The sequence below is a fragment of the Nothobranchius furzeri genome, unplaced genomic scaffold (assembly GCF_043380555.1).
Source record: "Nothobranchius furzeri strain GRZ-AD unplaced genomic scaffold, NfurGRZ-RIMD1 Scf054, whole genome shotgun sequence".
NCBI classification, from domain to species: Eukaryota; Metazoa; Chordata; class Actinopteri; order Cyprinodontiformes; family Nothobranchiidae; genus Nothobranchius; species Nothobranchius furzeri.
Window position 1 is genome coordinate 227,488 of NW_027223071.1, and position 14,841 is coordinate 242,328.

A 14,841-nucleotide genomic window follows, 5' to 3' on the forward strand; every position below is an offset into this window, starting at 1 on the left:
AAACTTGAATTGAATCATTATAAGCACAGTGCAACACCACCTAAACTGTTACTGACCAAAGGTAGTCTCTGCTGACCCCCAGTGGTTATAATTGTAACTGCACTGGTGCTAAATGATGTCGACACAAATCAGCTTCTGTTTAGTTCCTCTGGTCTGACTAGGAGCTCTGAGTAAATGAGAACTTTACCGTTGGTCCTCTTTGTCCTCTTGGTCCTTGTTTTCCAGAAACACCCTGATTTAAAAAAGAAAACATGTTATAAACTAATAAAGCACGACTACGTCTGGGTAAAATCATCACTCGTTTTAATGTTTCAGGAAGGTAACTCCTGCTTTGATAACAAGTATAACAGCTCACCCGCGTTCCCTTCTCTCCATTAGAACCAGGAAATCCAGGGAATCCAAGAGATCCCTAAAAACAAACATCTTTATATCAGTAATTATAGAAACATTAACTAACTTCTGATGTACAAGTGTTTATTTACCTTGGGTCCTTGTCTTCCAGGGTATCCAGGAAGTCCAGGTACACCAAGTTTACCCTGGAAAAATGTCAACGATGTCATAAAATGCACAAAAAGTATATTAGCGGGTTTCAGGTAAATGTTTAGGTAGAAAAGGAGACAAGCAGCTAGTTTTACTCTCAGAAGCTGTAGTTGTGTTATTGTGTCCTGCAGTAAATTTAGAGGAAACATGTTTAGTTTAATAAAGCTAAAATAAAACATTTAGAACAGGGGTGGGCGACATATTCTTATCTTATTTTCCACATCTGTTGATACTGATATACATCACCATATAAAACTAATCAATATTTATCTACCTTTAATGTTCCTGTTTAACCTGTTAAACCCTAACACCCCCCAACTGGGGGCCTCTACAGTTTCATGTCCCAGACATCTACAACTGTCCACATTCTCCAAACAACTACAACCACAATCAAACAGCTCAGATGGGAAGCATGGCCATTTTAAATTGTAATAAATTAAGAAACAATGATGTTTGAACTTTATTTTAGAAGAGCATCTGGCCTTCTCTGGTCTCTGCTGAAAAAAAAAACTTGAACAAATGTAGTTGAGGATCCCTGGAATAAATAAAACAATTGACTAAATTTTCTAAATGGAATTTGAACTCACAACCTCCATCCTGTCAGCACGTTCACACAGGGCAGCTCTTCTAAAATAAAGTTCAAGTATTATTTTATCTTAATGTATCAGAAACCAAAAAGAGCTTTGTTTACAATCTAAACTGTTTTGATTGTAGCTGTGCTCGGGTAATGCAAACAACCACTGACACTTGGGACATGAAACTCCAAAGGCCCCTGATTGGGAGGCGCCAGGGCCCAAAGAAAAAAGGCCTAGGGCCTAAAGTTATTTTTGATTTAAAGCTGCAGCGCGCACGTGTGGTCGTTAGAGGAACTGCAGTCAGCACAACGCACGCCCGTGACATTAAACCAGAAGTCCTGTATTATGTAACATCCTCTTTTAAAACTAATTAAAATGCCACAAAGTAAAAAATGTCACCCTTTTTTCCATAAACCACAAAAGGAAGTACAACAATGAGCTCATCTTTATATTCTTCTCTGATTTAAACGGTCGTACCTTCTCTCCAGCAAGCCCAATTGGTCCGAGTTCTCCAGGAGGTCCAACACGACCCTTTGGTCCCTCTGGGCCATCTTCTCCTCTGGGCCCTGAAACTCCAATCTCACCCTACCAGTGAGGAACATCAGATAACAACAGTCACAATAAAGCAAACATGAAACAGGACTGAAACATCATCTAATCTTATCCACCACAAACTTATTAGCCATCATTTATTTTACCCTCTCTCCCTTGATGCCAAAATCTCCCTTAATTCCTGGGAAGCCATCTTCTCCCTACAAACAAAAACAGTTATCTGTCAATCGAGGATATTTAGGACATTTCACATGACTGATTTTAGGCGGTAACGGAGGAGTTACCTTCTCTCCTTTGTGACCCTTTAGACCGCGGATTCCTTGCACTCCCTGCAATCAAAACAAAATGTTTGGTGGTTTAATCTTTTCAAATATGACATGAAAAAAACTTTAAAATATATCATTAACTCATTCGCTGACAGCGTTTCTCGCCATTTTTTAAGAGTCACAGAACGTTGCGCGCTAGGATGATGTCGACGCCAAAACAAAGCGGAGACCCACCTCTTACATCAGGAAGAGTCCGCGCGTTTCGACCGTTATCCGTTCTTTCATAATCCGTTGTTGAATTGTGATCGGCAGAAGCTTTTCCAGTTCGCTCCTCACTTTTTGTTTTTTTACAGCAGCGGCCCAAAACGATCTCCTAACACCTGGATGTTCTGCTTCCTGATCACGTGACGTACGCGGATGAAGATCGGCTTTAGAGCCGAGATGTTTGTTCTCACGGTGCGGGGGCTCGTCCGACGCCCACACAGTAAAAACATGCAAATGGCAGTGAACGGTTGGATTTAAAATGTTGACTTTTGTCATCATTGGCAGTATATGAGTTAATACACTGCTCAAAAAATAAAGGTAACACAAAAATAAGACTAGATCTGAATGTTCTTTAGCTGAACGTGCCGACAACAAACACAAAAATTATCAATGGAAATCAAACGTAACCCACGGAGGTCTGGATTTGGAGTCGTACTCAAAATAAAAGTGGAAAAACAACAGGCTGGTCCAGCTTTGATGTCACGTCCTTAAAACAAAAGAAAATGAGGCTCAGTAGTGGGTGTGGCCTCCACGTTTGTACGATCTCTACAACTCTTGGGCATGCTCCTGATGAGGTGGAGGATGGTCTCTTGAGGGATCTCCTCACAGGGTTCTACAACCTCACAACATAATCGGTCATTCACTCATTCACACGCTGGTGATGATGAGCTATATTGTAGCCACAGCTGCCCTGGGGCGCATTGACGGCAGAGACTGCCACACACTGGCACCACCAGTCTCTCCAACCACCACCATCAAGCAAGGCGGGTTAGGAGTTTTGCCCAGGGACACAACAGCAGCATTCTCTGGTGGGAGCCAGGATTGAACCTTGTAACTTACCAAAAGGTCAAATATTTCATCAAAAATTACCAGAAATTTACTTGTAGACACAAACTGCATCCCACATCCAGGAATGCATCACATCTGTCTGGCAACGCCTTTAAACGTGTCAAATTCTGATTTGTTAACATTTGATATAGACAAGGATCACTTCCTGATCTAGTTAGTTCTTCAGAGTTCACTCGGTTTAGGCCGACCAGTGAGCAGATGTAACCCAGAAGCTAGAACCTTAATGAGGTATTAACTAATTGGCTTACTAATATGATCCATCCTCAATTTAGATAAAATATAAAATATAAATTAAGGAAATTAACAATACTAATTAATAGATATCTAATTAACTAATAGATAATTTCATAATGAATTATTGGAAGAGTGAATAACTAAAATAACGAGTTTAATATTAAACATCGGTTAAAACAAGAATCTTGAACATCACTAACAGAAACAGAAGAGGAAAGCTGTATACTATTGGTCCAGGTGGGAATCTGAAATTTCATTGGCTGAGAGAAATAAGTCCCGCCTCCGCGAAATAAAACCGTGCAACGCAGCTGAGCGAGAGGAGAGACAAACGGCTGTGCAGCACGCAGATACAGAAAGCAAAGACTGAGCGGTTAGAGAGAGAGAGAGAGAAAAAAAAAAAACAACGGTCGAGGCCGTGAAGAACCCTGATTTGGGTGCCGCATAGATAGAGGGAGAGGCGGACTTGACTCCTTCTAATAAGAGCTAGGAACTTGGAACCAACGCGATTTGTGTGGAGACGACAGAGTGAACCAATCCTCTGTAGGAGGGAACCGTTGGAGCGCGTTGGCTGGGTTTTTTTTTCCTTGGGTTTGATCCCGACTCCTATGATCACTCACTTGGAACGAGAACTGGATTTCTTCCTGACGAGGGAGATGGCGAGCCTTAACCACTGAACGAACCAGGACATCTCAAGTAACTGAAGAGCAGACTGCTCTCTTCTGTGAACAATCTCAACGGTGCGGTAGGAAAAAATCGCACCACCGGACTCTGACTTTCACCCCAAGCGTGGGGATTTGACTTGACGCCGGCTGACTTGTGACTCATATGATCAAATCTCATACCGAGCATTTTACTATTGTCGATTGTTTTCATCTGTTTTTGTGTGTTATCTTTATGTGTTATATTTCCCATTATTATTAAAATTTAGTATATAAACCGTTTCATGCTATACCCGTGACTCCAGTCATTCTTAAACAACCTCCAATTCTCCCCGAACCTAATTATTGGCCCATTTGTTTATTTTTTCTTTTAATTATCTTATTGTATCCTGTAATCCGGTTACACAAGCATTTGGGACCACCCTCTTATCTGACCTCAGGTCAAAACATTGCTCTGCAAAGCTTGCAAGTGACATCAGACACAACAGCCTCAGATGCAAAATAGACACTCCAGCTTCCTGCCGTCATCTGAAGGTATCTCAGACTAGATGGGTCATGCTTGGAGGTAGGGCTGCTCGATTATGACAAAAATAATAATCACGATTATTGTGACTGAAATAGAGATCTCGATTATTTAAGATGATTTTTCAATTTATGTTGATTTTATTTGTTTTTATTCTGTCATAAAATTGCTCAGGGCACAATCGGACAAAAATAAATAACAAGATGATCACTAAAATAACTCCTGATTCCCAGTATAAAAAGACCAATATACTTATAGCTCATAGTTTATGACCCAAGGGCTATAGACCTTGGTTTAACTCATTTAAGTCTAACCAGTACAGACCCAAATACCAATATCTTGCAAATACTGACAGCAAGAATTATACAGTGGCATTTATAATAAATACATGCAAATAAATTGATGTTCATAAAATGTTGTATAACATTTATTTAGTCATGTCAAGGTGCTGTAGGAGCGTGCACTAGCACCGTGTCCTCAGAGAGGTTAGTAATTATTTATCAAGAGTGAGGAACTTATTTCTACCTTATTTATAAACTATGTATTTACAGGTCCATCAGTTAATGTAATAATTGTCCCAACCACAGCTGCACCCCCCCAACCCGGTTTCACAGCAATCATGGGCAAGCTGTACGTGTGTTTAGCACGCAGCACGCGCACATTTAGCTGTTTTTAGCAGCTCAGGAGCCCGCAGTTACGGTGTGTGTCACTCACTCTGTTTAATCCAACAGGGAACCGGCTCTGAGAGCTGTTTCTTTAGCGACTGACACATCACTACATCATTCCCTTTCCTAATGTCCTGAAGAACGGTCCGGAGCGCAGGCGGAGTGTTTAGCTAACCTGCAAGAAATGTCAACGACAGTTATCCAGAAAGTAGCTAAGGGTTACCAGAGATGTTTCTGAGGTGTTCGCTAGGTATTTTTACGATTTAAAAAGTCAAGAAGGGGGTCTGAAAAGCTGTTAGAAATAGCGTTTAAGTCGCTAAGTTGGCAACACTGTGGGAGGAGCGCTTCATTTGCAACTCAGGGCAGCGCAAGTGGGAGGAGCAAATAATCGGCTTGTTTTGTTTTTATAATCGTTCAAAACTCAGATCGTAATTGGGATAAAAATTTGATTAATTGAGCAGCCCTACTCGGAGGTCTCCATCCTGACCTCTTGACCCCCTGGATCTCACGTGGACCTTCATACAAGGGTGCGTAGACTCAGCACAAATGGCATCGGATGGTTTTATGAACAATCTAGCTTATTAAACCATACAGCCAAACTGATTTTAAAACTCAGACATCTGAAACATGTAGCTCACATTCCACCATCTCATTCATCATCTGTTATCCTGTACAACCATCATCCATACTTTGTCATGTTTAATCATTAGTTTAGAAAATACAATTAAACTCATTTTTATAAACTATATCCTTGACTCTGTCTGAATGAATATGAAGTGTGTGTTCCCTGAAGAGTCAAAGAACCTAAAGGAACGTTAGTTCAAATATTCAAAGATCAATCAGATTGATATTTCATATTTATATGAAACACCACATCTTATTGATCATTTAATAAATACGAAGTCAATCCACACCGCTACAACCTTCTGATAACTGGACAACCCCCTCAACCTCCTGAGCTACTGCTGCTACCTGGACTAAAACATCTGCCAGCTCCTGGACTGTCTGTGGTGCAACGTGGTGTTGGTGGATGGAGCGAGACATGATGTCCTAGAAGTGTTCAACTGGACTCGGGTCTGGGAAACGGGCGGAGCAGTCTATAGCATCAATGCCTTGCTCTTGCAGAAACTGCTGACACACTTTAGCCATGGGGTCCAACATTGTCTCACATTAGGAGGAACCCAGGGCCAACCGCATCAGCATGTGGTCTCACGGCAGTCTGACCACCTCTGGTGAGCACAACTCAGGTGTGTTCCCCCGTTTTCTTATTTGAATGCATTTTTAAAGTATTGGATATCGGCAGCCACTCATAATTAAGTGACATGAACAGAAAATGTGTTGGTATCTATGAACATTTTGATAAAATATTAAATAAATGTTCCGACCTTGATGCCACGAGGGCCAGGATAGCCGATGGCTCCTTGAGGACCGTTGGGACCCTGGAGATGATCAGGAAGATGAGTTAAAAGCATAAGACAACTAAAACCACAAAGATCTACTCTAATTATTCTAAATACACACAGAAAAAAGTTTAGGATGAAACAGATTAGGTGGTTTAAATCGACACCTACCTGGTTTCCTTTAGTGCCTGATGGACCCTCCTTTCCTGGGTGACCCTGAGAACAGAAAATGGGGCTCAAGTCTCTGGACAAATAAAAATACATAAAATCATATTTAATATTTTAAAAGGGAAACTTACAGGAGGGCCGTCCGCTCCAGGCATTCCTGGTAAACCCGGTTTTCCAGTGGGACCCTAGAAAGAAACACAAAGTGGTCATGAGCTTAATCCGAGTACCGTATTTTCTGGACTATAAGCCGCTACTTTTTTCCCACGCTTTGAACCCTGCGGCTTATAATGAGGTGCGGCTTTACTGCAGATTTTCCTTCACCTGCCACTAGGGGGCGCTTTAGCAGAAAGTGAAACAGGTGGAAGTCAAAAGTGGAAATCGAAGAAAGTGCTCATTTTAATTTAGCACATGCAAGCAGCCGGCACGATCCATACCCCCTCATCATGGTAACTACACGTATGAGTTCATATGATGCCGCATTTAAGCTGAAGGCCATTGATCTGGCAGTAAAGGAGGGAAACAGTGCTGCCGTACGTAAGCTTGGCATGAATGAATCCATGGTTCGGCGCTGGAGACGGCAGCGGGAAGAACTCATTCAAGCCAGCTTCACCCGGGGATGATGACAGCAACACGGACAGCGACACTGACATCGCCACAGAAAAGGTATGTGACGAAGCTCTTCTGAGGCTGTCCAACTCCGACACTGAAGAAGAGGACTTTAATGGCTTTAGTGCGCAAGAGGAAGATGAGAGCGAATTACTTCTTCTGGTAGGCAAGTGTGTTTTATTTACTAACCAGGCATGTTTTGTGTGCAGTTTTTATTTTCTAATCATCCAGGCCTTATTAATGCTGAGTCAGCGCTGTTCTTTTCTTCTAAACATGCAAATTACGGTAATAACGTGTCAGTGCTGTTTTTATTTTATAACCATCCAGAAATATGAATGCTATCAGTGCTGTTCTCTTTTCTAAACTTGCAGGCACGTTCACCCGTGTTTAAAATTCGTTTTGTTGAATTAAAACAACGATGAAAAACCTCCGTGTAGCGACTTTCTGTCTAATTATCTCATGTTATGGCCGTACATGCGCTGTGCGCCAGAGACCTGCATGTGGCTGCTGTGCCGCAGCTTGTATTTGAGTGCGGTGTGTGTAGAAAACCTTTTTTTTTGTTGGTGGGCTCTATAGTCCGGAAATTACACTAACTATATAATCCAAGACTAATCCTAATTTCTAGCATTCCCAGACCCAGTGGATATAGAGTCTCACATTCCTTAGTGGATATCAGTATTTCTATTCTTTTTGTGAAACCAGTTTAACATCTATACTGCTGCTGGTTTGTCCAAAATACAAGCTGAAAAATAAGGTTCATGGATATTTTAGATTTTTGTTATTGGGGCCTCTGGTTTATGAAGACAATAGTTAAACATGAGGAAGATCTGGAACTAGCAGCAGGGTCGTTGAGGATTTCACCATTTTAATGTAATTCTAGTATCTAGGACACAAATTCTGGGTTACTTACTTTCTCTCCTGGAGGTCCAATAGCTCCCTGAGGTCCTGGCATTCCCTGCAAAAACAACAAATATAAAACCAATTATGTATTCTTTACTCTAAACGTCGTATGCAAATGCAGAAAAGACACACTGCTCTCCCCAAAGGGGATGCAGCCTGTAAATTACTATAGAGCACACTAGAGCTGGGGATTCTTCAGCAACACAGGAACAATAAAACTGCAGAAACGTCGGTCTGTCACATAAAGGCAATGATACCAGTGATGCAGCTTCTTACTCCTAAAAAACATCAAATGGCAGGTAGGTTGTCTCACCTGAGTTCCTGGAGTTCCCTGCTGGCCTGGAGGTCCGGGCTCACCTTGAGGACCCTGAGAGATAAAATAAAAAGTGACTGGAAGGTACAAAAGGAGTAGTAAAATGTATGAAATTACTGGTTGTACAGTTCAGATCCTACTTGTAAATAATCTGATAATTTCATGATGACATGTTAAAGTTGCTTTCCGGAGTTTTCCCGTTTCAGAAATGATGTATAACTTGTCAGAAATCCGTAAAAGTGATTGTCTCATCCTGTGATAAAATGTAAGCGATACATCTTGTTTTTTGTTTTTTTTTGCTAACCACGCCCCCTGCCCTGCAGAGCGCCGTGCAATAGGAAACTGAGCGCCAACCAGAACTAACCAATAGCGTTAGACTACCGCGTACGTGCTTCAAATTTAAGGAATACCTCGGCTGATGCAGAGTTGAGGAACTTTTCACGGACAAGAAAGTCTCTAAAATATAAATATGTGAGACCACAAAGGAGAATAATACTCGTAAAACAACGTGTTTTTGCTGTTTGTCGCTACAGAAGCACATTTATAAACAGAAATGTGAAGTCGCCATCTTAAAAAAACAGGAACAGCGTTCTTGAGTGATATGCTTGTCAGCCACTAGATGGTGCCATCGGATAAGAGAAATACTCCGGAAAGAAGCTTTAACCATTACTGACCAAATTTCCTTTGGGACCATGAGGGCCATCATTTCCTCGTACACCCTGGAAGGAGAGAGAGAGAGCATACAGTAAAAAACATTTGCTGCCCATGTGAACAACTTCCTCACTGGTTTATATCAGAGCACTTTTTTGCAGGTAGAAAGTGAAAATGCCCTTTTTATTCTTTAATCGCAGCAAATCAGACACTGGTGATGAGAAAGTCCATCATTTTGAACATCAATATCTATAAAGTTCTGCTGTATTATTCTGATTCATGAAAACAAGATAAAAACAAAACAAAAAAGTCACACTACACTAAACAGCTCTGTTAGATATAAATATATGGCGTAGATGTCAAAAATGGCTGCCAGAATCCTCCCTTCAGCAGAAACTGAAGAACATCACATCCTAATTTCTGGATCAGTAGCTTTCCCGGCCGTCATATCAGGATACAGACTGTTGCTTCAGGCATGGCTGTGGGTGTTGTGTGGTTTACTTACAGGAGGTCCAGAGATTCCTGGAGGACCTTTAGGCCCGAGCAGACCACGGGGTCCCTAAAGACAAAGACAGAAACACATCTAGGGTAAGATAAAACTCAGTAACAGGGAAAACTCAAGGTCTAAAACAATACTCTCAAATTCAACTACCGTATTTTCCGCAGTATAAGTCGCACCAGCCATAAAATGTATAATGAAGAAAAAAACATATATAAGTCGCACTATAAGTCGCATTTTGGGGGGAAACTTTATTACTTTTCTTACAAAATCTGAGACCAAGCGTTTCACATTGCAAGACAAGTACCGGTAATAATAACAGAATAAACAATCAGGGCGCAGCAGCGCGCCACGGTCTCCAGCAGAAGATGGCGGTGTTTCAAACCCTCCCAGTGGGTGGGGAGAGCGCCCGCAGTACCCCGCACGCCACAGGCTGCAGCAGGTGATGGCGGTGTTTGAAACCCTCCCAGCGGGGCAGAGGAGCTGAAACCTGGACCGGAGCCGGCCCGCAGCAGCGCGCAACGGTCTCCAGCAGGTGATGGCGGGGCAGGGGAGCTCATTCCTGGTCTGGAGCCGGCCCGCAGCAGCACGGTATACATAATTTGGTACATAAGTCACTTTGGTATATAAGTCGCAGGACCAGCCAGACTATGAAAAAAAGTGCAACTTATAGTCTGGAAAATACGGTATGTGAATAAATTATGTGTAAATATGCACAGCCAATAAAAATCAAAATGAGCTGTTAAATCTCTTTGGTTGCCATGGAAACACTCACGGGTTCACCTGGGAGACCCCTGGGTCCGACGTCTCCATCGTCTCCCTACAAACAGAAACAAGAGTGAATAAATGCTGACAAAACTGATATAAAGTAACACAAAGTAAGATTACTGAAGTATTTTAGATGTTTTTCTGTTTCAGTGCATACCCTCTCTCCATCTTCTCCTTGAGATCCTGGTGGTCCCATTGGTCCCGGGTCACCCTGACAAGATCCAAAGCAGAAGAAATCAGAACACAGAAAACTTCATCTACTTCCAAAAAACCCAAACAGTTATTCAAGCGTCGATGATATCACATGGATACATTACACATTACCAAGAACTTACCCTGTGTCCTTTGTCACCAGGCAAACCAGGAAGACCATCAAAGCCACGATCGCCCTGAGACGAACACACAAACCATAAGGCACAACGACTACACCAAACAGAATAGATAAAAAACACAAATAATTATTATTTAGGGAATAACCTGTGTTTTTATTTGACAAATATGATAACAGAGTGAATACTTTACTTTAGATCCGGGCTCTCCGGGCATTCCCCGAGGCCCATCAGCACCAGCGCGACCCTGAGAGCACAAGCAGACAATATTAAAATGTTTTAAAACAAACTTTAAATGTAAAGTTTGTTTTTACCAACTAAAACAACCCAAATAAGATTCTGTTTGGTCGTGTTTGCAAAAAAAGATTACAGGACCAAAACGACCTTATAAAAAAAAACACAGAGCTATCCTGGACCTCTGAAAAAACACAAGTGTTTGTTACAAATTATAATCTCTGTGTTAGCATGTGTAGAATCTGTGATAACAACTAGGGCTGCAACAAACGATTATTTGGATAATCGATTAATCGGATGGGGTCTCGACACGATTAATCGGATTACATAGGGACATTTTTAAAAACTGCTAGGGAAACGTTATTTTTCTCTTTCCTTCACTTTATTAAACACAACATTATTAGAAAACAGTTCAATAGCAGAAAAACAACATGCCATCACCTAAATTGTCTTATAAGGTGTATAGACAGAGACCCTAAGCTACACCTATCTGTGACCTAAAATGCTTGGTCCAAGTTAAACAGCTTAAAGAGCAAGTCAACCCCTACCAGAGTCTAACTCCACTCCCACTTCATGTTTGAAAAATGCAACACATGCTGTTGCCTGGCAGACCGAGAGGGCGGAGCCGCTAACAAATACACACACACTAAGGCTCACGACAGCATTGTGACATCATAATGTACCAGTTTACATCATAGCATACTTCTTAGCCAATAGCGGTGGCTGATTTAAATTAAAATACAGTGCAGAGTTTTTACCTGACAACGGCACAACACTGCCAGTTTTAGGCAGAATATTTAAATTTTAACTAAGATGCACTGAAGTGCCAAATTATTGACGATACGTGTCTGCAGCACGATTAGACACTCGTTTATTTAGTTTATCAGCAAAAAAAAAAGTTTATTTGGGGGTGACTTGCTCTTTAAGGGCAATTCTCATCTGTTTTGTTTGATCTCATCTGTAGACATTTATTATAATTGGGGATGTCAAACAACTAATTTTTAAATGTAATTAAACATAGGCTGTGAATTAATCAAAATTAATCACTATTTCCAAAAATGACTGAAAAAAACCCCAAATAAAACAAAAGTAAATGAATGCCATCCTCCTTGTGATGATGCCCTGGGCAACTGCCATAAAGTCACATCAAGAAATGCTGCTGATCATTCCAATGATCCCAAATAGACTCACATTAGGCCACATGAAAGCAACTGAACCCAAAAATATATTAACCAGTATATAACTGCACTCTCACACAACACGCCTGCAGCAACAGTTAGGACTCCTCCCTCCCTTTTAAAAGCGTTTTCGCTTCTGAGGACATTGTGAAGCCACATGTTAGTAGTCTGGCCCCGGTGTGATCAACCAGTTTCTGCGGGAATGTGACGGCGGAACCGGTTCGCAGCGGCGCGAGTCCAGTCCGTCCCCCCCCCCCCGCCTATCTAATAGCGTCGCGCTTACAATTTTATAGACTTTTTTTAACGAGCTTAGAGCATGTCTAGCCTGTGTAATAATCCGGGGCTTGGGTGAATCACTTTTGAAAAGTTTTTAACTTACCCGGACACCGAGCTCTCGCCTTCCTCGCTGATGATTCTGACATGCTTGCGTTTAAGACGCTGCATCATCACCGTTGTATCCCCGTGCCATGCTAAGTCTGACCTACAAACGTTGCATGTCTTCGCCTGATTTAACTGAAAATGCTCCCAAACTTTAGAAATTTTTACTTTTTGGGGGTCTCGCTGCTTCTGCCATGTTCCTCTTACAAACACCTGCCGGCTCTGCACCGGTCTGCGCGCAACGGCGGGCAGGAGGGGAGGGGGCTTTTGGAAGAGTTGCGCAACACAACGAATCGATGACGCAATTCGTTGCCAACGCTTTTAGTAATCGATTTTCATCGAATTTATCGATTCGTTGCTGCAGCCCTAATAACAACAAATACAACAAATAAAAACTAAACAGAAACAAAGTGGCTGTTTCTACTCACTCTTCTTCCTGATTTACCCGGAGGACCCAGCAACCCCTGTGATCCTCTGGGGCCCTAAAAACAAACAAACAAACAAATGTCTGTGATTGGTGGCCGGTATAAATGATCAACACCAGTTTGGAGAAGCGACTGGTTTACCTGAGGACCAGGATCTCCACTTTCTCCCTTCAGCCCAGAGCTTCCTGGACTTCCCTACAACAAATGAAACAATTAATTTGTTGACATCCATATTTAAATGAAAACAATTACATTTGCAACACAAAACAAAATCATAAAAAAATATATGTGTCTGAAATCTTTGGGCGGGCGCAGTTCAATGAAACATAACAATAAAGAGTTCATGAATAATCTGTTGAGTAAAACATTGTTAACAATAAAAAAAAACCTCTTGGTATAAACAACAAAACAAAGGGAAACATACCACAGGTCCAGGGCGCCCGGTGAATCCCATTGGTCCAGGAGGTCCTTTCAGTGCCATCTAAAGAAAGTTACATCTCTAAATCAATAGTGATGATGTGGCTGTTTATCAGGAATCTGTGGCAGAAATCTTCTTTCTAAATCAGAAATATTTTCTGTAGGTTTTACGTTAGCAGCCTGTATTAAACTTTCAGCCCAAGTTTCAATTGTCACAAATTTAATTTGTATTTTGGTGCATTTTTCTAATTAAAATGGCTTTTTCTATGCAAGGAAAAATAAAACCTGCCCAAAATGGTATAAATCTATTTCTAACTGGGTAACAGTAAAGCATCAGACATCCCCTAAGTGCACAGTGAACAGGTGACATAAAAGTTTCTGACTGACCCTAGCCTGAGACAAGATGGCGGCTGCCTGGGCCTCCTGTGCAGAGACAACGGGACCCTTATCGCCGCCGCCCTGCCAAAACGGAACTGCAAAGAAAGGAAGAAAAACAGAAGATATGAAGCAGATCCGTGTGTCGAATCGGAGAAAATATAACTGAACAACAAAAACTAACAAACAGAACCCAAAATGTCTTTGTAAGATGTAGCTGATTGACCAAATTGTTTGGTTGAGCGACCATAATGAAAATTCCATATATCAGTCCGAGTTAAACACAAAACGACTAAATCTAGTGAAAATGCAGAATCACACCCATGATCAAAAGGTACAAGTGACTCACAGGAAGCATGACTGAGGTTCCAGGAGGTCCAGGGACTCCATCAGCCCCAGGCAGACCAGCTTTACCAGGAGGACCCTGCAGGGTGAAGAGGATTGATGAAGCTGACAGAAGTGCAGAAAAAGCTCTAAAATAGCAGTAATTACACATTCCTCAGAACTACTGATGCACAAATCTGCCCTGAATAGAATAAAGAAGAAAATATTACTTACCCTCTCTCCAGGGTCTCCCACAGAACCAGGAGGTCCAGATGATCCAGGTGGTCCAGACGGTCCCTTGAAAAGGAAATGTAGGATTTTTATATTTTTCAGCAGAGTAGAAGTGCAACTTAAAAATACCAGTTGAAATGAGGAAAATCATAAGGTCTAATAATTTTCATAAAGACTAAATAAATATGACGGACTTACTGCAGGCCCTTCAGGCCCTGGGGGACCTTCTATTAACATGCCCTAAAATGGACAAAATAAATAAAACAACTGAGAATTAAAAAAAGAAAGAAAACAGAATGCACCTTGCAGAAATCTAATAATAGGAAATAATTTAAAATATAAACACAATAAAACAGAATACTTCTCAAATATGAGCTGAATAAATAACTGGCCAAAAACCTTGGAGTCTTTCTCCAATTTTAACTTCTAATTATTGGCTCCTTTAAAAACCCAGAATTCATATCTTATGATGGAGTAAAGTTTTCATCATTTAACAAAATCAGACCCTCTAAATAAAA

General features: G+C 41.3%; 1 protein-coding gene across 1 annotated transcript in view; it reads right to left on the reverse strand.

Moving 5' to 3' along the window:
• LOC129164608 (collagen alpha-2(XI) chain) overlaps positions 1-14,841 on the reverse strand; it is a 44,061-nt gene that overhangs the window by 10,920 nt on the left and 18,300 nt on the right. The window contains 25 exon segments of the mRNA XM_070547839.1: positions 188-232; positions 356-409; positions 483-536; positions 1,593-1,700; positions 1,814-1,867; positions 1,952-1,996; positions 6,513-6,566; positions 6,699-6,743; positions 6,827-6,880; positions 8,212-8,256; positions 8,515-8,568; positions 9,189-9,233; positions 9,671-9,724; positions 10,440-10,484; positions 10,590-10,643; positions 10,768-10,821; positions 10,955-11,008; positions 12,980-13,033; positions 13,118-13,171; positions 13,401-13,457; positions 13,781-13,854; positions 13,857-13,866; positions 14,118-14,192; positions 14,327-14,389; positions 14,522-14,563. Coding sequence (XP_070403940.1) covers positions 188-232; positions 356-409; positions 483-536; positions 1,593-1,700; positions 1,814-1,867; positions 1,952-1,996; positions 6,513-6,566; positions 6,699-6,743; positions 6,827-6,880; positions 8,212-8,256; positions 8,515-8,568; positions 9,189-9,233; positions 9,671-9,724; positions 10,440-10,484; positions 10,590-10,643; positions 10,768-10,821; positions 10,955-11,008; positions 12,980-13,033; positions 13,118-13,171; positions 13,401-13,457; positions 13,781-13,854; positions 13,857-13,866; positions 14,118-14,192; positions 14,327-14,389; positions 14,522-14,563 — 1,347 coding nt within the window.